General features: G+C 46.6%; 1 protein-coding gene across 2 annotated transcripts in view; it reads right to left on the bottom strand.

Annotated features, from left to right (window-relative positions):
* Positions 1 to 4,017: 4,017 nt before the first annotated feature.
* NFATC2 (nuclear factor of activated T cells 2) overlaps positions 4,018 to 26,742 on the bottom strand; it is a 179,371-nt gene continuing 156,646 nt past the window's right edge. Inside the window, exon 10 of one of the 2 annotated variants that reach the window (XM_059896775.1) lies at positions 4,018 to 4,103. In XM_059896775.1, the coding sequence (XP_059752758.1) occupies positions 4,054 to 4,103 (50 nt within the window). In that variant the 3' untranslated portion in view covers positions 4,018 to 4,053. Of the gene's footprint in view, positions 4,104 to 24,361; positions 25,891 to 26,742 lie in introns of those variants that run through there. The other variant, XR_009497575.1, reaches the window with a different exon arrangement.

Below are 26,742 nucleotides of genomic sequence, written 5' to 3'. Positions count from 1 at the left end.
GGCAGCCCCTGCAATGTTGGGGTCTCTTCACACTCACCCCTTGACTGCTCCCTGGGTCTGCAGTCCCTTGGCCTCCTGGCTCCTCCACCCATCAGTGTCAGGCCCCCAGAGCCCCCTCCAGAGTCGCTGCCCTGGCTGCAGGCCCCTCCAAGGGCTCCAGACTCTGCCCCAAGCAACTACATCCCTGTGGTTCTCGCCGTGAGTCATGGCGGGTCTGCTGTGCCGCCTTCCTATCTGGGGAACCGGAGATCGCCTTTAATTCCCTCCAGCTGGGCTCTGCAGGACTGAGGTAATCTGTTCTGGCGCAAGAGGAAAGCAGAGGGTTTGTTGTGTCTTTGTTTCATTCAAATGGTTTGGATGATGACTCACTCCATTTCTTCTTTCTTTCTTTTTAAACCAGGGCACCGTCTAGAAGTCGTTTTTGATTAGAAGTTGACCTCAGAAGTACGCTCGCATCATTTTGAAAGCATCTGACAGCACCACAGAAACTGACTCAGAATGAGAAAGGACGCAGTGGACGAAGGCCAAGACCAGGGCCTTCCCACACGGCTCTCGGGGGTATCACTGGCCTGAGTCAAAGTTGGGATGCCGTCCCCCGTCAGACCCCCGGATACCTGCATGGACATGGGGCCAGCTCGGAGTGATAGTGGTGACTGTCATCATCGTGGTCGTCATCATGTGACACTGGCTGATATTGCTGAGTCCTTATTACGTACGTACGGCCCATGCTGTTCTAAGGGAGTTACCCATTCTCGCAGCATCCTGTCAGGCAGGTACCACTTGGGTTTGCGGTCTGAGTGACATTGTCAGGTACTGCTCAGGAGCTGAGAGGTCAGGGTGGGTAGACCAGGGGTCTCTTTAGGAACACGAAGCCCCGAGGCAAAGCCTGCTTGGCCCTGAGGGAGAAGCTATGAACCAGCTAGGTGGGAGCGGGTGGCCAGAGGTGGTGAGCAGGGCGTGAGAGGGGTCCAAGGTCAGTGTTGACAGGAAGGGGAAGCAGGAGGTTGGCTGCACCCAGGTGGAGGGCAGCAGAAAGCTGTGGCTGACCAAGGACATGGCTCTCATTAACTGCCACGCCTCCCCTCTGTGCCAGCCGGTAGGCGGAGACAGGTGGGCATGAAGCATTCACTTCCCCAAGTCCACAGGCTGTTGGAAGAGACAGGCTAGGAGAAACGGAGTGGGAGAAATCACCTCCAACCAGGGTGTTCTGGAAAGCTCCCAGCGGGAGGCGGCTTTGGCGTTGAGCAGGGTGGGAGGGGAGGACCAGCGCAGGAGGGAAGCGGGGACCTTGTGTGTTCAGGTGAGTTGAGCACCTGCGAGGAAGAGGTCGCTCCATGTGGCACGGGTGTGAGCTGAGGGAAAAGGGAATTCTAGGAAATCCAAAAGGTGGGTGAGAAAATACCGTGAAGGTCTGATCATAGTAACAATGATGACTGATACTGCAATAGAGGCCTGGCGTCTGGCATCCCTGCCGGGGGGAGAGGCAAGTGCCCCAAAGGCCTGGAGGGCTGAACTGGCCACTCCTGTGAGAGCAGCTCCTTTGATGGGCCCCTAGTGCCTGCATCTTGTGAGCCCTTCTGTGGGGTGTTTGAATATTGATGAACCATCCATGGGTGGCCAATGTGTTAGTTTCCCGGGGCTGCTGTAGCAAATTGCCAAAAACCAAGTGGCCTAAAACAACCAAAATTTGTTCTCTTACAGACCTGAAGGCCAGAAGTCCAAAATCAAGGTGTCAGAAGGGCCACACTCCCTCCAAATGTTCTAGCTAGGGAGGAATCCTTCACTGCTTTTTCCGGTTTCTGGTGGCTCCGGGTGTTCCTTGGCTTGTAGCCTGAGAACCCCAACCTCTGCCCCCGTCTTTACGTGGCCTTTTCCTCCTCTTATAAGGACACTTGTCATTGGACTTAGCACCCCCCCCCCACGATAATCCAGGATGATCTAGAGATCATTAACAATGCCAAGGACCCTTTTCCCAAATAAGGTAACATTCACAGGTTCCTGGTGGATATTTGGGTGGGGGACACCATTCAACCTACTACAGCCAATAAGGCCTATTTCCCCCCATTAAGTGGGAGCTTCCTGAAGATGGAAACTGTGCTCGCTCCTTCCTTCCTTCCTTCCCTCCTTCCTTCCTTCCTTCTTCCTTCCTTCCTTCCTTCCTTCCTCCCTCCCTCCCTCCCTCCCTCCCTCCTTCCCTCTCTCCCTTCCCTCCTTCCCCAAATATTGAGGGAACATCTGCCGTGTTCCAGGCTCGGTGCTGGGTCCTGGGGAGACTGAAGCAATGGAAACAGATCCAATTCCTGCCCTCTGGGAGCTGACTTTGCAGTGGAGGGAGGTAGACCCAACAGAAGCAGTTACACCATTGCTCACGGCAGGTAGAACTACAAAAGAAAGCAGGGGGGGCCAAGACCAGCAGGGTTGGGGGTGGGTCAGGGTGGACCAGCTCCAACCAGGGAGGTCAGGGAAGGCTTTGTGGAAGATGTGACACATAAGCTGGACCCTGGATGCTGAGAAGGACCAGGTTGGAACCTCCCTCTCACTTCCTGGCTGTGTGATCTTGGCCAGTTGCTTTACCCCTCTCTGCCTCAGTTTCCTCGTGTATAAAGTGGTGACGGCAAAAACACAGTCTCCTGGAACCATCCTGAGGGCTGGGTGAGTAAACCCATGGGGAGCCTTCACAGCTGCAGAGGTCCTAGTAATTGCTTCATAAGCCATAGCTAATCCTTCTAAAAGAATACTTAAATGTTAACATTATTGGCACACAGGCAGAGCCATGCACCAAAAAATTTTGTTAGTAATTGAGGAATATTTATTTTAAAAACCAAACAAACAAAAAAGGACCTAAAATTAGTCATCATGCGAAACTCTGAAACGTCTTGGAGTTCCTTACTCTTATTTTACAGCTTGACTTGGGGCTTGTTCGAATCAGGTTGGGGGCCTGGGACACCTATTCTCTTTAGGGTTTGGGGCTTGAAAATCCTCATAAAGGCCTGGCAGAGGTACCAGGGGATGTTGGCCACTATTTTGGGCAGAGCAAGCTGAGTCCTTGGAACTTTGGGACCGGCCAGCGGAGCCAGGGGTCTCCTATGTCGTGTTGACTTGGCAGATGCATGGAGGTCAGGCTAAAGGTGGTCCTGGGGTGAGAAGGGGCAGAGAGGCCGGGGCACTTGCAGGAGGCCCATGGAGAGCCCCGGGCCCGCAGGCATCTCCTCGCACCTGGGCCTCCGGGATCCGTCCCTCTAGGGGGCAGTAGGGCTCCACCGAGAGCCCCTGTCTCGTCTTGCAGAGGCCGGGAGACGCTCCTCGCCTTAGAATGTGCCTCGGTGTCAGCATCAAGGGAGATTTCTTTTTTTTTTTTAATTTTTATTGGCGTATAGCTGCTTTACAGTGTTGTGTTAGTTTCTGCTGTGCAGCAAAGTGCATCAGCTCTACGTATATCCCCCTCTTTTTCAGATTTCCTTCCCATTTAGGTCACCACAGAGCACATCAAGGGAAATTTCTGCACAGACTTTGCCCTGGCTGGGCCCAGAGGATATATCTTTTCACATTCAGATGTCTGGGGGGGAAATGCTCATTAGGAAGGAAAGCATTTAATGTCACGGTAACACGTGAATGTTTCTAAAAGTGGAAGCTGACAGCTGTACCCACTTAGGGGGCACTTTGGGGTTCCAGCTGCCAGGAGTTCATCCCCCTCCAGCCTGACGGGGGAAGGAAGTTGGATTTCTAAGGCTCATGATATTCACAGGGAGAAGACGTGCATTTCCGCACTAGTGTTCATGGCCAGGTTCAGGTTTTTAGACCCTCAAAACAGATCTCCTTGACCGGTTCTCCCCCACCCATCGTAGGGGGCATCTGCTCCTCCTTCTCTCTTGCTGGGGGAACCAGGATAGCCCCTGGCTGTGTTTCCATGTAGCACTGTGACCCCAAAGACCCGAGACTTATGGGCGGCACCCCCCCGGGGTGTGGCCTTGTGGTCCACTCTGGGGGCAGGGGGTACGGGTACATCTGCATGGGGCGCACACAGTCCTGGGTTCAGATCCTAAATCTGCCACTTCACGCTGTGTGGTCTTCAGCAAGGGTCCTCATGGAGCCGCCCACCTCGCCTGAAAAACAAGGAGAGACCTGCCCTGCAGGGTGACTGTTATTTCTAGACGTGATTCCAGTGACACGAGTCCTGGAACGGGCTTAGTGGGGTGCCAGGCACACGCTGACACTCACCGTCACACCACCAGCCTCCCTTCCAGCTCCCACCCCACTGCCTACTCCAGCCCCCCTTCCCTGACCTCTACCACTTCCCACTTCCCTGGCACTCCATCCCTTCTGTGTTTACTGTTCACAGTCTGTCTCCAGCTGGAATATGAGCTCTCCCCTGCCTTATGCAGGACACATATTCAACATCAATAAATATTGTTGAGGGACTTCCCTGGTGGTCCGGTGGTTGAGATGCCGCGCTTCCAGTGCAGGGGCCATGGGTTTGAACCCTGCTCGGGGAACTAAGATCCCACTTGCCGTGAGGCCAAAACCAAAACAAAACGAAAACAACAACGTCAACAAAGAAACATACATACATACGCACATACATACATGCGTACATAAATATCGTTGAGTGCACGCGTGAGGGAACGGGAGCTCTAACCCAGTTATCTGGGCCTCAGCTTCCCCGGCTGTGCAGTGAGGGTGATGCTGCTAGAAGTCTCTAGGTGGCTTTGGATGCATCAAGCCCTTGTGTGAGCACCTGGCCCAGGCACTCAGCAGATGCAAGTTCACCTCCCCGGTTGTCGGCTTTGTAACACAGTCAGGAGAACGGCCCCTCCTCCAGCCCTCGAGGACAGCCACACAGACTCGGCCAGCGGGGCCTGAGCGGGGTCTCTGCACGTTGGATCCTTCCACACACCAGGCGGGGAGGCCCAGGTCAGAGAGGAAGACCCTGAGGCTCAGGAACGGGGGGTCACTGGTCTGTGTAAGCAATGCGCGGGGCCTAGGGCATGTCCGCTGTTCTGCGTGAAGCAGCTGGGGGCTCTCACTGTGGGGGGGGGCAGAGCTGGTCCATGGTGGGTGACAGACCCTCACCCACGGTGACCAAGAGCAAGGGCACACGGGTGGATGTGGGCATGAGTCCCAGATTGACTGCTTTTCGCTGGGTGGCCTCGGCAGGTGACTTCACACCTCTGAGCCTCGGTTTCCTGTCCGGTGGGGTGACAGGAGCCCGCCGCGCTGAGAGCTGTGGTGAGACCATAACCAGCACAGGAATGAGAGTCGTTACTGTGCTGAATTCAGGGTCGAACAAAGGAGTTGAGGGAAGCAGAGTAACGACCCCTCAAAGACATCCACGCCCTGATCCCTGGAACCTGGGAATGGATGCTACCTTGAGAGGGGGATTAAGGTTGCAGATGGAATTAATCTTGCTAATTGGCTGACCTTACGATCAGGAGACTAGCCTGGGGGATCCAGGTGGGTCCAGTGGAACCACAAGAGCCCTTAAAAGTGGAAGAGGGAGGCAGCGAGAGAGGCTGGACCTGCCACTGCTGGCGCTGAAGACGGAGGAAGGGGACCGTGAGCCGCGGAATGTGAGTGGCCACCAGAAGCTGGAAAAGGCAGAAGAACCCTGGAGTTTCCAGAAGGAATGCAGCCCTGCCAACACATTGATTGTAGCCCAGAGACTTCTGAGCTCCCAAACTGTAAGGTGATAACTCTCTGTTGTCTTAAGGCATAAGTTTGTGGCAGTTTGTTCGTGCAGTGATAGAAAACTCACAGGAGGGCTGCGTTATGGCAGCCTCGACCCGGGCCTCCCTCTCAGGAGCAGAACATGGTAGAATGAAGATCAGTCTCAGACCTGCTGACAGGGGGTTAAATCTAGTAGAACCCTGGCCCTTTGTAAATGAGAAGAGACCGTCAAGATCATCTAGGTCCGCATTTCAGAGCGGGACGTCCCCCAGATTAGTCCCGAGCAATGTTCTGTTCAAAATGGTCCCATGGGTCAGTCGGTTAGGAAATGCTGCGTACACGGTCCACCTTTCAAACAGTCACAGTACTCTTATCTCTGAGAGGCTCTGAGAAGGCCTGCAGCAAAAAGCAAGAAAGGCTTTCTAACTGCCACTCAGCACTTCCAAAGATATTGTAGCATAAACCTTCTTCCTCCAAGTCTTCCCCCCAGAACTTCTACTAACAACTCACGAAGCTTGTGTTTGGTGGATGGGCTGATCTACTCAAATCAATTCATGAGACAAATGGAGAAACTGCAGCCCAAACAGGTGGAGGTGCCCTGGAGAAGCAGTGCAGCTTCAACCAGCCACACGGCCCTGGGCAAGTCACATCACCTCTCAGAGCCTCTGATTCCTGATGGATAAAATGCAGACAAGAGGGCCTGCTTTGCAGAATACCATGGATAGCTGTCTCCATCCGTTGGGGCTGCTATAACAAGTACCATAGACTGGAGGGCTTGTAAACAACAGAAACTTATTTCTCACAGTTCCAGAGGCTGGGAGTCTGAGCCCAGGATGCCAGCATGGGCAGGTCCTGGTGAGGGCCCTCTTCTGGATTGTAGACTATCCACTTCTCCCTGCGTCCTCACGGGATGGAAAGAGAGCTCTCTGGAACCTCTTATGTAAGGGCACTAATTCCATCCATGAGGGTTCCACCCTCAAGACCTAATTACCCCTAATTAGGCACCTCCTAATACCATCACATTGGCGGCTAGGATTTTAACTTGAGTTTTCAGTCCATAACCAAGGAAGTGGCCGTTGAAGTGGCCAGCACCCACCTGGTAGGTAGTTAGGCAAGAGTAGGTACTATTTGTATTCGTTTCCCATTGTTGCCACAACAAGTCACCACAGACTTACTGGCTTACAACACAAATTTATTATCTTACATTTTTGGAGGTCAGTAGTCCTAAAATCAAGATGTCAGCAGGGCTGATTCCTTCTGGAGGCTCTAGAGCAGAATCTGTTTGCCTTTTCCAGCTTCTAGAAGCTGCCCTTGTTCTTGGGCTCACACCATTCTGACCTCTGCTTCTGTCATCACGTCTTCTGAGTCTGACCCTCCTGCCTCCCTCCTATAAGGAACTCTGTGACTACAGTGGGTCCACCTGGATAATTCAGGGTAACCTCCCAATCTCAAGGTTCTTCATCACAGCTGCAAAGTCCCTTTTGCCTTGTAAGGTGACATATTCCCAGGTCCCAGGGATAGGATGTGGACATCTTTGGAGACCACTATTCAGCTGACCACGCCCAGGATGCCTCCTTTGCTGGCCCTGCATTCCTCCTGCTGCAGTGGATTCTCTCTCTCCTTTGCTCCAGGCTGGATACCAAAGGAGTGATTTAGTTCTAACCTGGGCTTCTGGTTGAGTCAAGTGCAAGAGAAAGTTTGCGTCTCTGCAGACATCCCCCATCCCTCTCAGACCATCACCCCCAGGCCATGCAGGTTGCAGTGGAAGAGCATCTTAGAAGGCAGGCTGCAGCCAAGGATTCCAGAGAAAACTGACTGCAAACAGTATCCCTTCACTCATCCAATATTGGAGTGCCTGCCGTATGCCTGGCCCCTCTTGGTGCTGCAGGCACAGGTGTGGACTGGACAGACCGGGCCCTGCCCTCAGGGAGCTGACTTCTCATGGGGAAGAAGGACAGTCGGGGAGAGATCACATAATAGGCACTAGATCAAAAACAAAACAGCGGGGTATGAAGATGGAGGATGGTGGAGGTGTGCCCACTTTGCCATGTGGGGCTGGTGAGCGGGAGGGGCACGGAGGCTGAATCCTGGGATTCTAGGTTTGGCAACAGGGTTGATGGAGATGTCATCTTCAGAGAGGGGTTCACAGGAGGAGAACAACTTTTTGCAGGCCTGCGGGGAGGTGATGAGTTCCGTCCTGGGTGTGACAGTGTGACGGTCCCAAGGTCCATCTACATGGGGTGTCAGTGGGTGAGGGAATGTCTGAGCTGTAGCTAATGAATGTGGGCATTGTTCATCTCCGGGTGGGTTCCCCATGGAGGAGAAGACAAGAGGACCTGGGGCCGATGCCTGGGGAGCCTCCGTTTGGGCTGCAAAGGACGAGGAGCTGATGGGCGGAAGCAGGGAGACCGGGGCACGGGTGCCCAGAAAGCCAAGAGCGAAGGAAGAGGCTCACGAGGTGGAGAGCACCCAACAGGGCCGAACGCTGCAGAGAAGCCCAGGAAGGGAAGACTCGAGAAGAACCCATTTGGTTCAGCTGGAGGAGGGAGGGCCCCAGTGGCCTCGGTTGCGGCCGTGTGCCGGGGGCAGAAGCTGCAGAGCAGCGGCGGGGGGGTGAGCAGTAGAGGAAGCCGGGACAAGACGCGTGAACGGCTCTTTCCTTGGCTGGGAAGTACGGAGGAGCCAGGCCAGTGGCTGGAGGTGGCCGTGGCGGTGATGGCTTTTTCCATCTTTATTTCTGGTTTATTTAGGCAGGGGACACCTGGCTTGTTTAAATGCTGATGGTTGGGAGCCAGGAGAGGGGGAGGTGAAGATAAAGGGGAGGGGTTGACCAAGGTGCCAAGTGGGCGGGAGGAGGTCCCTCCAGAATCCCAAAACGGGGGTGGGATGGCCATCTGGGAGGAAGGAACCCGTGCGGGGAGGCCTGTGGGCTGGGAGCAGGAGGTGTGTGCAGCAAACACGTGGGCACTGGCTCTGGGCGGTGCAGGGATGGGCAGGTCATCATGGGGCTTTAAATCTACGAGTGATGCGGCCCGATTGGAGCCTCAGAACCAACATCTGGCAGCTGAGTGAATGGGTGGAAGAAGCCCATCAACCTGTTAGGAACAGGGCTCACAAGTGTCCATCTCCTCTGTGGAGATGCTGGTGGAAATGCCCATTATAACTCAAGATGCAGAATATTTTGAGAGGTGGTATTCTTTGAAGTTTAAAAACACAAGATCTAGGGGACAGACTGGGTTTGGATCCTGACTCCCTTCCAACAAGCTGTGTGACCTCGGGCTGGTTACTTGACCTCTCTGTGTGTATTAGTTGCTTGTAGCTGTATAACAGACTACCTCAAAACTTAGCAACTGAAAACAACACCCGTTTAGTATCTCACAGTCCCTGTGAGTTGGGAAGCCAGGAGCCGCTTAACTGGGGCCCTGTGCTTGGGGTTCCTCACGCGGCTGTGATCAAGGAAGTGGCAGAGGCCAGGGTCTGCTCAAGGCACGACTGGGTAGGACCCACTTCCAGGCAAAGTCAGCGGCTGTTGGCAGGATTCAGTTCTCCCTGGGCCGTTAACTGAGGCCCTCATTTCCTCACTGTCTGAAGCCAGAAGCCACCTTGAGTTCCAAATGGAGTTTGTCAAGTAGGCAGGTGGATAATTGAGTCTGGAATTCAGGAGGAGGGTCCAGGCAGGAGATATAAATGTGGGAGTCCTAGGCACGTAGATGGTATTTAAAACTATGCAGTTGGTTGAGATCACCAAGGAAACAGGTGCAGATAGAGAACAGGTCCAAGGGCTGAGCCTGGGGGTATCCCAGTATTTGGGAGATGATGGGGAACCAGCAATAGATGGTAAGGAGAAGACGGTGGAAAAGAAGAAGACCCAGTGGAAGCCACGTGAAAGAAGCATATCGGGTTTAACCGCTGATTCTGCTGACCAGTCCAGTGAGATGACCATGGACAATTGACTGCTGATTTAACAACAACCTGGGTTTGCTGGTGACTTTGACAAGGTGGTGTCAGTGGGTGTGAAAGCTGATGAGAAGGAGTTTGAGAGAATGGTAGGGGAGAGGCATGGGAGAGAGTGGATACATGCAATATTTCAAGGAGTTTTGCTGTAAAGGAAAACAGAGAAATAAGACAATAGTTGAAGGGGAATTGTAGGATCCACAATTATTTTTTTTAACAGATCTTTATTGGAGTATAATTGCTTCAGAATACTGTGTTAGTTTCTGTTGCACAACAAAGCTAATCAGCCATATGCATACACATGTCCCCATATCCCCTCCCTCTTGAGCCTCCCTCCCATCCTCCCTATCCCACCCCTCTAGGTGGGCACAAAGCACCGAGCTGATCTCCCTGTGCTATGCGGCTGCTCCCCACCAGCCAACTGTTTTACGTTCAGTAGTGTATATATGTCGATGCTACTCTCACTTCGCCCTAGCTTCTCCCTCCCACCCCAAGTCCTCAAGTCCGTTCTCTATGTCTACCTCTTTATTCCTGCCCTGCAACTACGTTCATCAGTACCATTTTTTTTTTTAAGATTCCATATAGAATGGCCATTATCAAAAAATCTAAAAACAATAAATGCTGGAAAGGGTGTGGTGAAAAGGGAACCCTCTTGCACTGTTGGTGGGAATGTAAATTGATACAGCCACTATAGAGAACAGTATGGAGGTTCCTTAAAAAACTAAAAATAGAACTACCATACGACCCAGCAATCCCACTACTGTGCATATACCCTGAGAAAACCATAAATCAAAAAGAGTCGCGTACCACAATGTTCATTGCAGCTCTATTTACAATAGCCAGGACATGGAAGCAACCTAAGTGTCCATCGACAGATGAATAGATAAAGAAGATGTGGCACATATATACAATGGAATATTACTCAGCCATAGAAAGAAACGAAATTGAGTTATTTGTAGTGAGGTGGATGGACCTAGAGTCTGTCATACAGAGTGAAGTAAGTCAGAAAGAGAAAAACAAATACTGTATGCTAACACAATTATTATTATTTTTTAATTAATTAATTTATTTATTTTTGGCTGTGTTGGGTCTTCGTTTCTGTGTGAGGGTTCTCTCTAGTTGTGGCAAGCAGGAGCCACTCTTCATCGCGGTGCGCGGGCCTCTCACTATCGCGGCCTCTCTTGTTGCGGAGCACAGGTTCCAGATGCGCAGGCTCAGTAGTTGTGGCTCACAGGCCTAGTTGCTCTGCGGCATGTGGGATCTTCCCAGACCAGGGCTCGAACCCGTGTCCCCTGCATTAGCAGGCAGATTCTCAACCACTGCGCCACAAGGGAAGCCCCCTAACACAATTATTTTTAAGGTAGGGGAAATAATTGCATGTTTGTATTCTGATCAGAATTATCTAGTAGAGAAGGAGGCTGGGCGATGTCTTGAGAAGGTGAGAGGGAACAGAGGGGGGTGGTCTAAGGTAGGAACAGGACGGTTTTTGAAGTATCACGAGGCAAAGCCAAGCGAGCACAGGGGCCCTGATGCTGGTGGGGCAGGTGCGGTGGTAGGAGCTCACGGCAGCTCTTTCCACCTGCTTCCATGTTCCTCCCGAAATAGGAAGCAAGGCCGGCAGAAGAGAGGGAGAGCGGCGGAAGGAGGCGCTGGGAGTTTAAGGAGAGAGAGAAGATGTGAACGAGTCATCCAGGAGAGTCAAGAGTGGAGGACAAGGAGAAATGGACTCTGGTGCCCAGGCAGTGATGGAAGCCCATGCATCATTGGTGGTCACAGGTATGCAGTGCGTTTATGTTTTTCTGTAGCCAAGTTCATGGGCACAGAGGAAACTGAGCGTTGGATTTAACCAGCTTGGGAAGGTGGATGATGCTTCACCATGGGATTTAAGCTGGGAAAGGGGAGGAGGGAGCACATCGAGAGAAAGACGAGTGAAAAAAAAGGTCGAAGGGCAAAAGGATTATAGGTGGCAGGTGGGATGTGGGATTATTAGAGTCAGGTGCTGGAGAGAAGCCAGTGTCAACGAGGGGGTGCTTGAGACTGAGATGATGGGGGAGGGGCTACAGTGATTGGTAATTTCAAGGTCTCCGGCCATGGTCCACAGTGCTGTCCTAGGAGCAGGCATCACCTGGGACCTCGCCGGGAAATGCAGGTTCTCTGGCCCCACCCCAGACCTACTGAGTCAGAATCTTCAGGGGTGGAGCCAGCGATTTGTGTTCTCACAAACTCCCGCCTCTCCCCACAGGCTTTCTGATATGCATGAAGGTTTGGGAACCACTGCCCTAGGGTAGAATGGCCAAAGGAGGAGGACAAGTGTCACAGGACCAGAAGAATTTAAGAAATTGAGAGGTCAGGAAGGGAAAAGGATTCCTTAAGGAACATGAAATTGCTGAAAATTGAGACAGGGGTACAGGGACTTCCCCGGAGTCCAGTGGTTAAGACTCCACCTTCCAATGCAGGGGGCGTGGATTGGATCCCGGGTCAGGGAACTAAGAGCCCACATGCTGTGGGGTGCGGCCAAAATTTTTTTTAAAAAGGAGGTACAGCTGAAGAAAGTGCCCAGACCCAGGAGCTAAAGTCACCAAGAAATGAAGACAATGGCCAGGTGGAGAAGAGTCTAGAAGTGGCAGAAAACAGTAAGGAGGACACCTATCCCGGAGCCCAGTGATATAAGGGCTGTGGGAGATAGGCAGCCCCTCTGCGGGGTATAGCGGGCAGGACAACGGCCCCCCAAAGATGTCCACTCATCCCTGGCACTTGTGCGTATGTTACCTTACACGGCAGCGGGGACTTGGCAGGTGTGATTACTAATCTCAGATGGAAAGAGTAGCCCGGATTATCCAGGTGGGCCCAATGTAATCACAAGCGTCCCTATAAGAGGGAGGCCAGAGACTTAGACGTAGGAGTATGCGGCACCAGAGGGCAGCGGTCGGGGTGATGCCATTGCTGGCTTGGAAGATGGAGGGAGGCCCACCGGCCAGGAAGCGGATTCTCCCCTCCAGCCTCCGGAAGGGACACGGCCCTGCGGACACCTTGAGTTTAGCCCAGCGAGACCATTTTGGATTCCTGACCTCCAGAACCGTAAGGTAATGAATTTGAATCACCTTAAACCACTATGTTTGTGATAACGTACCATAGACCTCTGCGAGGGAAGCGGGGGCCTCAGGAGGGTGGTGGGTTTCAGAGCAAAAACACCAGGCACACTCGGGAGGAAAAAACTGAGAACGTGGGGTTTTGTTTACGGTGGGCCGTGAGATGTGGAGGGCAAAGGAGCAGCGACTGTGTTTTGGGAGTTGGGGGGCGGGCAGAAGGTGGGCTTGCTGAGCTTCCGAGGGGGTAATGAGTGCGAGAAGCGGGACTGCTGGAGAGCCTGACACCGACAGGGAGAAAGAGCAAAACGATTAGCCCTGAGGGTGAGGACGTGGGCGCTGGGTGATGGGAAGCGGCGGCGTCTGGGAGCCCCGCTTCCCGACCCTCAGAGGGGCTCGGACCTGCTCTGAGAGCGTGGGTCCCCGTCGGGGCAGCAGGGGTGCGCACAGCGTGGACGTCGGAAGGGCTCTGCAAGGCCCAGCTTGGGGGGCGGCAGTGCCCCCCCGGGTGCCCTGGCTCCTTTGCATCACGTGGAGGCTAAATGAGACGCTTGGCTCGGGAGCAGCGGGGCTGCAGGTGTGTCTGGGAGAACCAGATGGAGGAGAGCCGCCGCCAAAACGCGTCAACAGTATAACTCTTTGAGCAGGAGCGCCTCGCCTGCCGCAGGTTCCCGTTACCTCGCCAGACTCCCCGGGGAGGTCGCGGTGCACATTCGGCTTGTAAACGGCAGCTGGCCGGCCGCCCCGCGCTCACCTGTCCCCGAGGAGCCGTTGAGCCACAGCAGCCAGCATTTTACAGGTGGGAGGGCCACGGGTGACGGCAGGAAGCCAGAAGGCAGATAAGAGCCTGGCAGGCTCAGGATCCGAGGGAGTGATGGTCTTCATTGCTGTCTGCAGCCAAGGGAACTGGTTCTTTCTAGAAGCCAGCCTGGAGCCCACAGATGTGTAATTAGAAGCGAATGAACTGAGCCAGATGGGACAGAAGAAAGGTCTCTCTTGAGTCAGATGTTTAGGTTTTAAAAATGTGTTAAATATTAGGAAAGGATTAATTTTCCATGCATTCCGGATGAATCCATTGTTCCCAATGTCACTTGCATGTGTGAAACTTGGACACGTTCGTTCATTCAGCACATAGTTCCAGAGGGCCTACTGAGGGCAGGGTCTGGGCATATGGCATTGAACCCGAACAAAGACTATCTATGCTCACATGGAATTTACAGGTGTAAGAGACAGATTGTAAACCAGCAAACGGTTCTGCAATCGGGAGAATCCTGTATATGTCGTGGTGGGTGTATTTGTGGGCAGGGTGGAGGTAGATCCCACATTCCACGTTGTCAGGGAGGTCTTCCGAGGATGAGAGGTTTGATTTGGGGACCTGAGGGATGAGGGAGAGCAGTTCCATGAGCCTCAGGGGTCAGAGCGTTTCAAGTCTTGGGAAAACTGAGGCAGAGGTGGGACAGGGTTAGGATTAGGCGAGGAACAGAAGAGAGGCTGACATGGAGGAACAGAGCTGAGTCTGGAGAAGTGGTAGGCAGGGAAGATTGTCGAAAGTCTTGACAGAAATCTGGATCATTCTAAATGCAAAGGGAAGGTCTCAGTCCTGTGGCTGGTAGGTTACTGAGGCTCTTGCGCTGTCTCCGACCTGAGTGACTAAACTGCCTGTTTTTTTGAAATTAAAGTGATACCAGCAAGATGGCAGAATAGGAGGCTTCTACCATCATTCCCCCACAGAACATTGATTTCTTTTTCAGCTTTATTGAGGTGTGACAAATGAAGTTGTAAGGTATTTAAAGTGTACATCATGATGAGATGATAAAAACTGTGAAAGGATTCCCCCATCTAATTAACACATCCATTACTTCACTTATTGATCTTTTTCTGAGTGTGAAAACCTTCAAATTGTACTGTTAGCAAATTTCAATTACACAATAGCAATATCAATTATAGTCACCATGTTCTACATCAGATCCTCAGAACTTATTTATCTTACAGCTGAAACTTTGTACCCTTTTACCAACCTCTCCATATTTTGCCCAGGCCCCAGAAACCACTTTTTTCTGTTTCTATGAGTTTGACTTTATGTTCTTTCCTAGATTCCACATATGAGACCATGCAGTATTTGTGTCTCTGTGTCTGGTGTATTTCACTTAACATAATGTCCTTTAGTTTCATCTGTTGTCGTCACAAACAGCAGGATATCTTTCTTTCTCATGGCTGAATGATACTTCATTGTGTGTATATGTATATATACATATATGTTTGTATACATACACGTGTGTGTGTGTGTTTATACATATACCTACCACATCTTCTTTATCCATTGACAGATACTTAGATTGTTTCCCTATCTGGCTATTGTGAATAATGCCACAGTAGGGAACATGGGAGTGCAGATCTATCTTTGGGATCCTGTTTTTATTTCCTTTGGATATATACCCAAAAGTGGGATGACTGGATCATATGGTAGTTTCTATATTTAATTTTTTTTATTGAAGTACAGTTGATTTACAATGTTGTGTTAATTTCTGCTGTACAGCAAAGTGATTCCGTTTTACATATATATATATATATATATATATATATATACACACACACATTCTTTTTCATATTCTTTTCCATTATGGTTTATCACAGGATATTGAATATAGTTCCCTGTGCTATACAGTAGGACCTTGTTGTTTATCCATTCTGTATATAATAGTTTGCATCTGCTAACCCCAAACTCCCACTCCATCCCTCTGGCACCCTCCCTCCCTCTTGGCAACCACAAGTCTGTTCTCTGTGTCTGTGAGTCTGCTTCTGTTTTGTAGATAAGTTCATTTGTGTCATATTTTAGATTCCACATATAAGTGATAACATATGGTATTTGTCTTTCTCTTTCTGACTTAGTATGATAATCTCTAAGTGCATCCATGTTGCTGCAGATGGCATTATTTCGTTCTTTTTTATGACTCAGTAATACTCCATTGTTTATATGTACCACATCTTCTTTATTCATCTGTTGGTGGACATTTAGGTTGTTTCCGTGTCTTGACAATTGCAAATAATGCCGCTATGAACATAAGGGTGCATGTATCTTTTTGAATTATAGTTTTTCTGGATATATGCCTAGGAATAGGATTGCTGGATCAGATGGCAACTCTATTTTTAGTTTCTTGAGGAACCTCCATACTGTTTTCCATAGTGATTGTACCAACTTACATTCCCACCAACAGTGTAGGAGGGTTCCCTTTTCTCCACATCCTCTCCAGTATTTATGTAGATTTTTTTGATGATAGCCATTCTGACCAGGGTGAGATGGTACCTCATTGTAGTTTTGATTTGCATTTCTCTGATAGTGTTGTTGAGCATTTTTTCATCTGCCTATTGGTCATCTGTATGGTTTCTTTGTAAAAATGTCTATTTCTGCCCATTTTTCACTTGGGTTTGTTTTTTGTTGTTGAGTTGTATGAACTGTTTGTATATTTTGGAGATTAATCCCTTGTCAGTCACATCATTTGCAGATATTTTCTTCCATTCTGTAGGTTGTTTTTTCATTTTGTTTGTGGTTTCCTTTGCTGTGCAAAAGCTTGTAAGTTTGATTAGGTCCCATTTGTTTATTTTTGCTTTTATTTCTGTTGCCTTGGGAGACTGATCTAAGAAAACATTGGTATGATTTATGTCAGAGAACGTTTTGCCTATGTTCTCTTCTAGGAGTTTTATGGTGTCATGTCTTATGTTTAAGTCTTTAAGCCATTTTGAGTTTATTTTTGTGTATGGTATGAGGGTGTGTTCTAAGTTCATTGATTTACATGCAGCTGTCCAACTTTCCCAACACCCCTTGCTAGAGAGACTCTTTTTCCCATTGTATATTCTTGCCTCCTTTGTTGAAGATTAATTTACCGTAGGTGTGTGGGTTTATTTCTGGGCTCTCTATTCTGTTCCATTGATCCATATGTCTGTTTTTGTGCCAGTACTGTGCCATTTTGATTGCTGTAGCTTTGTAGAGTTGTCTGAAGTCTGGGAGGGTTATGCCTCCTGCTTTGTTCTCTTTCCTCAGGATTGCTTTGGCAATTCTGGGTCTTCTATGGCTCCATATAAATTTTAGGATTATTTGTTCTTGTTCTGTGAAAAATGTCATGGATAATTTGATAGGGATCACATTAAATCTGTAGATTTCTTTGGGTAGTATTTTAACAATATTAACTCTTCCAATCCAATCTTTAATTTTTTTGAGAAACCTTCATACTGTTTTCCATAGTGATTTTACCAATTTACATTCCCACCAACAGTGTATAAGCGTTCCCTTTTCTACACATCCTGACCAATACCTAATATCTTTGACTTTTTGATAATGGCCATCCTAACAGGTATGAAGTGATATCCCATTGTGATTTTGATTTGCATTTCCCTGATGATTAGTGATGTTGAGCATCACTCTATCCTGTTCCATTGATCTGTGTCTGTTTTTATGCCAGTACGATATTTTTTTTTTATTACTATGGCTTTGTAATGTAATTTAAAATCAGGAAGTGTGAGGCCTCTGGCTTTGTTCTTCTTGCTCAAGATTGCTTTGGTTATCTGGGGTCTTTTGTGGTTCTATATAAATTTTAGGATTGTTTATTCTATCACTGTGGAAAAATACCATTGGAACTCTTGATAGGGTTTGCATTGAATCTGCAGATTGCTTTGAGTGGAATGGACACAGGATATCTTTCCATATATTTGTGTCATCTTCAGTTTCTTTCATCAATAACTTACAGTTTTCAGTATACAGATCTTTCACCTTCTTAGTTAAATCTATTCCTCTTTATTATAAATGGGATTAATTTCTCTTTCAGAGAGTTTGTTAGTATATAGAAATGCAACTGATTTTTGTTTATTGATTTTTGTATCCTACAACTTTACTGAATCTGTTAGTTCTAATAGCTTTTTGGTGGAATCTTTAGAGTTTTGTATATTATATCATCTGAAAATAGAGGATGATTCTATAGAAATATAAAGCTGATTCTATAGAAATATAAAGGACTACTGTGAACAGTTATACACCAACATATTGGATAACCTAGAAGAAATTCCTAGAAACTTACAACCTGCTAAAACAATTGTGGAGGAAGAGAAAATCTGAAAAGACTGATTACTAGTAAGGAGATTGAATCAGTAATCAAAAATCCCCCAACAAAGAAAAGCCTAGGACCAGATGGCTTCACTGGTGAACTCTACCAAACATTTAAAGAAGAATTAATGCCAATCCTTCTCAAGCTCTTCCAAAAAAATTGTGGAACAGGGAATATTTATGAACTCATTTTATGAGGTCAGCATTACCCTGATACAACAGCCAGACAAGGACACTACAAGGAGACTGCAGGCCAATGTTCCTGATGAACATAGATGCAAAAATCCTCAACAAAATACTAGCAAACCAAATTCTGTAGCACATTAAAAGGATTATACACCATGGTCAAGTGGGATTTATCCCCGGGATGCAAGGATGTTTCAACATACGCAAATCAATAAATGTGATATACCACTTTAACAAGATGAAAGGTAAAAATTTTATATAAATTATCTCAATAGATACACAAAAAGCATTTGACAAAATTTGAGATCCTTTCATGATTAAAAACTCTCAACTTAAGTATATAAAGAACGTACCTCAATATGTTAAAGGCCACATGTGTCAAGCCTACAGCTAACATCATACTCAACAATTAAAAGGTTTTCCTCTTAAGTTAGGAACAAGCCAAGGATTTCACTCTCACCACTTCTCTTCAACACAGTACTAGAGTTCCTAGCCAGAATAATTAGGCAAGAAAAAGAAATGGCATCTAATTCAGAAAGGAAGAAGTAAAATTGCCTGCTTTGCATATGAAATGATCTATTTAGAAAGCTCTGAAGACTACCAACAAATCTGTTAGGGTAATGAATTCAGTAAAGTCGTAGGATACAAAATTAACAAAATCAGTTGTGTTTCTATATACTAACAATCAACCATCCAAAAAACAAAATGATCTCATTTACAGTAGCATTAAAAAAAAAAAAAAAAAAAAAAGATACTTAGGAATAAATTTAACCAAGGAGTGTAAAGATCTATACGCTGAAAATTATAAAACATTGATAAGAGAAACTGAAGACACAAATAAATAGAAAGATATCCCATGCTCAAGGATTTGAAGAATTAATATTGTTTAAATGTCTATACTACATAAAGTGATCTACAGATTCAATGTAAACCCTATCAAAATTCCAATGACATTTTTCAGAGAAACTGGATTTTTTTTCCCTAAAATTTGTATTTAACTACAAAAAACCCCACATAGCCAAAGCCATCTTGAGCAAGAAGAACAAAGCTGGAAGCATCACACTCTGTGATTTCAAATTACATTACAAAGCTATAGTAATAAAATGGTATGGTATTGGCATAAAAAGAGACACACAGATTAATGGAACAGAATAGAGAGCCCAGAATAAACCCATGCATATATAGTCAACTAATCTTCAAATTCACTAAGATTACACAATGGGGAAAAAGTAGTCTCTTCAATAAATTGTAGTGTTGGGAAAACTGAATAGGTACATGCAAAAGAATAAAATGGACCCTTATCTCACACCATACACAAAAACCAACCCAAAATGTCTTAAAGACTTGAATGTAAGACCCGAAACCATGAGACTCCTAGAAGAAAACATGGGGGAAAACCTTTTTGACACTAGTCTTGGTAATGATTTCCTGAATTTGGTACCAAATGCACAAGCCAAAAAAAAAAAAAAGCAAAAATCAATAAGTGGGACTACATCAAACTACGAAGCTTATACACAGCAAAGGAAACCATCAATAAAATGAAAAGGCAACCTACAGAATGGGAGAAAATATTTGCAAGTCATATATTCAATTCCATAAGGGTTTAATATTCAAAATATATAAGGAACTCATACAACCCAATAGCAAAAAACAAACAAAACCAGTCTAATTAAAATGGGCAAAGGACCTGAATTTTCCAAAGAAGACATACAAATGGCCAACAGGTATATGAAAAAATGCTCAGCAGCATCAGGGAAATGCAAATGAAAACCACAATGGGATATCACCTCACAGCTGTTAGGATTGCCATTATCAAAAAGTCAAAGTAAGTGTTGGTGAGGATGTAGAGAAAAGGGAACCCCTAAAAAAAAAAAAAGAAAAAAGATAAAAAGGGAACCATTATACACTGTTGATGGGAATGTAAATTGGTACAGCCACTATGGAAAACAGTATGGAGGTTCCTCAAAAAATTGAACTACCACATGGTCCAGCTATCCCACTTTTGGGTATATATCCAAAGGAATTGAAAACAGGATCTCGAAGAGATCTGTACTCCCACATTCATTGCAGCATTATTCACAATAGTCAAGATATGGAAGCAACCTAAGTACCTGTCAATGGGTGAATGAATAAAGAAGATGTGGCATAGATATATGTATACACACACACACAAAATGGAATATTATTCAGCCATAAGAAGGACATCCCGCTGTTTGAGACAACACAGATGAAACTGGAGGGCATTATGCTAAGTGAAATGCACCAGACAGAGAGAGACAAATACCGTATGATCCCACTTAAATGTGGAATTGAAAAAAGTTGAACTCATAGTCCAGTAAGTCCCCTACATATGAACCTTCAAGTTGCGAACTTTCAAAGATGCGAACATGCGTTCACATGTCCAGTCACATTAAGTTAGTTCACGTGTCTGGCGTACATTTTCACGTGCGTGCATCCTCTACAGGTAGTTGTGCTTTTGTGTACTTTATTGTATACAGTACAGTAGTACAGTATATTTATTTCAAGCCCAGGATGTCCGGATGTCCTTTAGCTATAAGGAGAAAAAGCTGTTATAAGCCCAGGATGTCCGGAAGCAAATGTGAAAGCAGCAGTGATGTAGCCGGTACTGCTAGGAAGTATCAGCTGTTGTATTGTACTACTGTACTTTTCAAGGTGCTGTACTGTAAGATTAAAAATGTTTTATTTTTTGTTTGTTTTTTATGTATTATTTGTGTGAAAAGTATTATAAACCTATTACAATACAGTACAATATAGCCGATTGTGTTAGTTGGGCACCTAGGCTAACTTTGTTGGACTTACGAATGCGCTCTCAGAATGGAACTCATTCGTATGTAGGGGACTTACTGTAACAGAGTAAACTAGTGGTTACCGTGGATGGGGGTTGTGAAATCAGGGAGATTCTGTCAAAGGGGGCAAACTTTAACTTCTGAGATCAATAAGTTTTGGAAGCTGAATGTATGTCATGGTGACTAGAGTTAATAAAAGTGTATACTTGAAACTTGCTAAGAGTGTAGATCTCAAATGTCCTCACCACCAAAAAAAGGTAACTGTGTGAGGTGATGTATGCATTAAAGAGCTTAATTTTGGTAACCATTTCACAATTTTTAACATATATCAAGATACTACATTGTATGTCTTAAATATACACACTTTGTCGATCATACTTTGATAAATTTGGAAAAAAAGTAAATGCAAAGGGAGGTTATTGGAACGCTTTAAGAGCGGGTGTGGTATGTTCTGCCCACTGTGTGGCCAGTGAGGGTAGGCGTGAACCAGGGCAGTCAAGGGGCCGCTCTGTCGTCCAGACAGAAGATAAAGGTGGTCCAATGGGCGTGAAGCAAAAAGGTGTGATTTCAGAGATGGATCCACCAAACGCTGCTGATGTGTGGGGCCCGGGACAGTGAGGGAGCCAGGGTCGCTCCCGGGTTTTTGACTATGCAGCTGCTTAGATGATGTTGCCGTAAACCGATGGGTAGGACAGGGTGTACTAGAGGATTGTGGGTGGGAAGAGGAGATTGGGAATTAGGAAGATCGGGGGCATGTTGAGCTAGAGATGCCTCCTGGTTATCAGAGTGGAGACGTCACACAGGCAGGTGCATGAGTCTGGAGTGTGCATGAGAAGGTGTACTTAAAATCTGGTGCCAAGATCATCCTATGAATGCTTTTCCTCAAGAGCTGTCCTGATGGTATTAATTACAGAGGGCTCTTGATCAGCAGCCATGTGATCTGGGGGTCTTTCTTGGGAAGCCCCATCAGTAGCTCATAGAAAGCCCTGAGCTGCTCCCTCCCCGCTTAAAGAAAAAAAAAAAAAAAAAGCTAAGATCCAATTGTCATAGTGCTTTTCTTACTTTTTAATATACATTTATTTATTTATTTTTGGCTGCGTTGGGTCTTCCTTGCTGCACGTGGGCTTTCTTTTCTCTAGTTGCGGGCAGGCTTCTCATTGCAATGGCTCCCCTTGCTGCAGCGCACGGGCCTAGTTGCTCCGCAGCATGTGGGATCCTCCCGGACCAGGGCTCGAACCCGTGTCTCCTGCATTGGCAAGCGGATTCCCAACCACTGTGCCACCAGGGAAGTCCTGTCATAGTGCTTTGTGTCTGGAGTTCAGTGCAGAATTTGAGTTTAAAATTTCTAGTAAACCAAGAATTCCTGGAAATCCTGGGATTGGGCAGGGGTTTCCATCTCTTTGGTGATAACTCCGCATTGGGCCATTTACCAAGCTGGACTTCTGAATTTTACTGGGAGGGTGAAGGCCGAGACAGTTTAAGAGTGGAAGCCCTTTTTGGAGAAAGCTGGGTGCAGCTTATCACAGCTCCCAGAGCTCCTCAAACAGAAGAAATGACTTGGCTTTCATTTCTTAATGGTCCCTGTGGTCTGTGCCTCCTTCACGGGATTATTTCATATTCAACCTGCTCTTGCCAAGAAACCGGTTTCCCTTCCACTTATGAACCTGAAAAGCCTCTGTAGGAGTCAGCGTTTTGTTTGCTCCTGGAAGTCTTGTAATTTCTTAATTTCCCACTTGTTACTAAGCCAGTGTTATATATCTGCTCCTTGGTACAAAAGTACGCCATGCTGCTGCAGGTAGCAAGGGACATTGACAGACTTGCAAAGTCTCCCCAAGGAGGAGAGGCTGGATGCCCCGGGGTGTGTTTCCTTTTCAGTTCAGGATTTGAAAACTGGATAAGCTCGAGTTTGGGGCTTTAACTATCTAGTTAACTAATTAGGTAGCTAGTTAATTAGTTAGTTACTTACCTAGTTAGAAAAATTCAAGACCTATTGTCAAAGCTCTGAATGCTTCCTTCCAGATATTGGGAAAATGAGGTCCAGCCTTGGGTGAATCTTAAATCTATTAGTTAAATGATGGGAGGTTGTATTGATGGCTAACATTTATTAAGCACGTACCGACTGTGAGGTGGGGACTATTATCTTCATTTTACATCTGGGGAAACTGAGGCCCAGGCTGAATTTGTGTGGTATGTACCAAGTGTAGTTCACACAAATGTAGGACACAGACTTATTTTTTAAATGACTATAGAGTTTTATCTGTATAGTTTTGTATTTGTATTTTGTTTTCTGCTTAAGATGATTCTGGGTTCTATTTGGGAACAGCAACATAAGGTTTTCAGAAAGTGAGTGAATTTGAAGAGAACTGGTTGTATACAGCTACAGCGAAAAATCTTGAGGGGCACAGTTGCCCCTAGGGTGGGTGGGCGGGCAGGCGGGCCTAGGGAAATATTTTTTGTGGGGCTCCTGTCTTTATAAGCGATTTGAGTCATCCTCAAATCAATGTTTCAGCACCATTCTGGTGGCCCAATCTCACCCGATCCCACAAAAAATAAAAAGCCTGTGCTGGCCATTAGGAGCAATCTGCTCACCAGGAAGCTCTTCTGGCAACTGGCCAGGACCCTATAGGTGCAGGTCCTGGAGCTCTTTGGGGCATCTTGTGTCCTGTTGACCTTGCGCCCCAAAGGAAATGGAATGAGCTGGCCCCATCTGAGGGGGGACCAGGGGCATCTCAAGCCAGAACTCATGCAGGACCCTGATATGCTTGCGACACCCTACCCCACATGGTACTGGTTCCAGGCACTGGAAAGGGGCTTGGGAAATCCCCAAGAAGGTATCCTCAGTGTAGAGTTATGGTGGGGTGAAGTGGTCCCTGGAGTACAGGGCCTGGGGCTGAGACCTTGCTTCCCTAGGGTTTAAGGGTAGCGCTGAAGAGTGGGATGACATTTGAACCGTATTACGTTAAGACTTTAAATAGAAATTTTTTCCAAACCTCGTAGATGCTTTAGCTATAAGGAGAAAAAGCTGTTATAAGGAGGAAGCCAGCTGGAAAATTCTAGTATTTATAATATCTAATTCTGTTTGTGGGTTTGATGGTAAAAGATAATTTGAAGGGAACATTGGAATTTTGTAAGATATTCAAGCAGAAGACTGTTTTGCTCTGCAAGTGACTGTTTTGCTCAGCCCAGTTCCCTGTAAATGCTCTGTGACCCTCTGCAAGCAGACCCAAGGTGGACATTATAAATCTGTTTACCTGGATGCTACTTCTAAAGAGGTCTAGAGACACAGATTATAGCAGAGCTGCAGTGGAGGGAGCAGAGAGAGAATCAGACAAATCCAGGTGGAGCTCATGACTCTGTCACCTTGGGCTTCTGATGTAAGATGCAAATATCAGAGGTTAGATGTAAAACGGATAGTGCCGACCTCATAGGCCTGAGAGGAGCGGTAAACCCACACGTGGATGTGCACACAAAAAATGGTCCTTGATGTACGAACTAAAAACGTAAAGGGGTATTTGAACAGCATCTCTAGAGAAGAAAAGATAAGCCCAAAGTAGCCATTGCTTTCAACTGTTTTATTGCTAAACTATCATGATACAAGCCGTATAAAAATACTTTACATATAGCAAAAATAAACTACATTAAACTGAAGGTTAAAAATGTTTTGCATAGGAATGTGATGTATTCAAACTCCTTTTAACAGTCAAGATTTTCGAAACCTAAGCCTTCCAGTACCACCCTGTGGGAGAGACTTCTATTTGTTGGAGAATTAGCGAGGGCATTCTCAACATTTTCTCCCCTCTGAGGGCTGTAGAGGCAACAGGGGTGAGTGAGGTTCTTTGACAAGGTGTGTCAGGATGCTAAGCTTGTCCCAACCACAGCATCCATCCATTCGGGCCAATCAGAGTGCTGAAAGCACCTGCTAATAGAACAGCATCATTTGCATCCAAAGCCTGAACTAGGCAGGTGGAGTTTATTATAATTGGCCAACAGCTGCATAAAGGCAGGGTGTTAAACCTTTCTGCCAGCACCCAACACTCCAGTTCACTTTCAGAAGGGCTGGCTTACGGAGCCACCGCTAGCTCAACAATCACCAGAAAAGTTTGTTTCTAAACAAACTGAGTTAAGACAGTGATGTTGGCTATAACTCAAGGCACTCATGAAAGCTGAGAGAAATTGATGTTTGTGATCAGTTTCATGTGATGCTTCTTTTTCTTAAGCATTTAGTTGGAATGCAGGAAAACCACTTGCATTGGCTAGTTTGGCTCCATGAGATTTAATGCCCGAGACCCAAGCTTGGGAGACCCAAGGTTAAGATATGTTGGGTAGCTGCTAAGGGCCTGGCCCTCCAAAAGTGAGTTCAGGAAGGTTTACCCCGACTCGTCAAGAATGTCACAACCCCTGTGCCACTTGTAAACGTAAAGCAAACAAAGTTGTTAACCAGACCCCTGACATTCTTTCAATTCTGAACAAATAAGAAGGTCTTGGAAAGGGTTTGACGTGAAAATAAACTCAAGCCTCCCCTTTAGTCCAGAGTGAGAAATGAGAACACATCAGCTTCCGATCTGTCTACACATGACAGCTCCCGCACTGGCCAAGGCTGGCTTCCTGAGAGGGACGGCTTGGCCACTGGATGTAAACAAGAAAGGCTACATCAGTGCTTCCCAGTTCTTAGAAGGAATCGACTTGATTCGTCTAGTCTGTGTCTTTGCTGGAAAACTCTGGATGTCCTTTGGGTAATGTGTACGGGGGTTTATCTACCAGGATTCAGTTAGCTCTGTAAACATTAGCCTGCACTTCTGTTCTAGGAACTCCCCATTACTCTTGCGTCTTTTTTAGACTCCCCATTTTACAACACAGGCAGTTTTGTTACATCAAAATCACCTACTAGGTCCCTAATTGGAGGGATCTAAACACTTTCCAGTTCTTAGTGACAAGACGGAGGCTCAGAGCTGAAGTCAGCAGCATCCTCAAGCAACAAATAGGTGCTTCCTTCTTCCACAGAGCCGTTCCCCCTCCTTTCTCTGGAGATGGTTTCTTCTAGCAGACAGGTGACTAACAGCCTCTGAGGTGGGCTTTTGTTTTGGGTTTTTTTTTTTTCCTGGAATGATTAACAAATCTTCAAGAATACATCCTTAGGGGAAAAAAATCCTCAATGTATACGTAAAAAGAGACACTTGAAAAAGATTTCTGACCACTTATAAATATTTTCTAATTCCAACAAGGATGCGATATCTTGAGGACAGATAAAAAGCATAAAAATACAGATAAGAAAATAAAATTTAATACCATACTCATTAATTTGGGTTGCTATTATATATTATCAAGCAGCAGTATTTTTGTACAATACAGGAAGACTCAAACTTTGGAAATATACTACATTCAGCAACAGGGCAGACTGCTGTTGGAAGTGCTATATATTTACATTGCCTTGGTTGTAGCAAGTACAAACCTCCACCTAACAGATCCTTCTAACACACGTGCAACACACCCATCTTGACAGTTTAGACATCCTTTTTCTTTCTCTTCGAGGACCTATTGCCTCTTCCCGTACTGAAAATATTTCATGAGCAGTTTACTCTTGGCCAAAACTTCCTCCTGGCATCTGTAACTGACAAAACTTTCTTGACTGCTGTCGAGTCTTACTACACATTCTCTTGCCTGTTTATGTCTCAAAACTAATGCTTTTGTTTCTTTCCTTTGCTATTTGGTATAGTTGTTTATGAACGTGCTTCCTATAATACCCAGCTAGGATGTCTTAGAAAAAGAGTTTGTGAGTGTCTTATACACACACACACACACACGTACATCTATACATACAGGAATTTGAACTACTAGGAGGCCCTTTGCACTAACATGGTTAGAATAGTGATGGAAAACGCATTAGTCCTTTTTCACCCCATGCACAATGCAGCTGAGCGACTGCTACAATAGCAGGAAGGCACTTGGGTAA

The sequence above is a fragment of the Balaenoptera ricei genome, chromosome 15 (assembly GCF_028023285.1).
Source record: "Balaenoptera ricei isolate mBalRic1 chromosome 15, mBalRic1.hap2, whole genome shotgun sequence".
Lineage (NCBI taxonomy): Eukaryota > Metazoa > Chordata > Mammalia > Artiodactyla > Balaenopteridae > Balaenoptera > Balaenoptera ricei.
The sequence above is the reverse complement of the archived record's forward strand: the minus strand, read 5'-3'. Positions and strand labels throughout refer to the sequence as shown.